The sequence below is a fragment of the Chaetura pelagica genome, unplaced genomic scaffold, assembly GCF_000747805.2.
Source record: "Chaetura pelagica isolate M959 unplaced genomic scaffold, ChaPel_1.0 C10927397, whole genome shotgun sequence".
In the NCBI taxonomy this organism is placed as follows: domain Eukaryota; kingdom Metazoa; phylum Chordata; class Aves; order Apodiformes; family Apodidae; genus Chaetura; species Chaetura pelagica.
This window is the reverse complement of record NW_009961124.1, coordinates 1-428: the sequence shown is the minus strand read 5'-3', so window position 1 is coordinate 428 and position 428 is coordinate 1. Positions and strand designations below refer to the sequence as shown.

At 60.5% G+C, this 428-nt stretch overlaps 1 protein-coding gene across 1 annotated transcript; it reads left to right on the top strand.

Annotated features, from left to right (window-relative positions):
* Nucleotides 1–6: 6 nt before the first annotated feature.
* On the top strand, nucleotides 7–418 carry ATG101 (autophagy related 101). The gene has a single exon (XM_010005679.1). The coding sequence runs from the start codon at nucleotides 18–20 to the stop codon at nucleotides 390–392; it is 375 nt and encodes a 124-aa protein (XP_010003981.1). The 5' UTR covers nucleotides 7–17; the 3' UTR covers nucleotides 393–418.
* Nucleotides 419–428: the final 10 nt, after the last annotated feature.

The window sequence follows — 428 nt, the reverse complement described above, 5'->3', positions numbered from 1 at the left end:
GCTCCGGCAGCGACGGGATGGGGCAGATCTCCCTGGAGTTCTACCAGAAGAAGAAATCCCGTTGGCCCTTCTCGGATGAGTGCATCCCCTGGGAGCTGTGGACCATCAAGGTGAACGTGGTGAACCTGGCCAACGAGCAGGAGAGGCAGATCTGCCGGGAGAAGGTGGGGGAGAAGCTGTGCGAGAAGATCATCAACATCGTGGAGGTGATGAACCGGCACGAGTACCTGCCCAAGATGCCCACCCAGTCCGAGGTGGACAACGTCTTTGACACCAGCCTGAGGGACGTCCAGCCCTACCTCTACAAGATCTCCTACCAGATCACAGACTCCCTGGGCACCTCTGTCACCACCACCATGCGCCGGCTCATCAAGGACACGCTGGCGCTGTAGGGCCAGGTGTCACCCAGGTGTGTGGGGGCACCTCTC

Excerpts from the sequence above, each read along its gene's own strand:
- ATG101 (XM_010005679.1), top strand. The coding sequence starts at position 18 with ATGGGGCAGATCTCCCTGGAGTTCTACCAGAAGAAGAAATCCCGTTGG.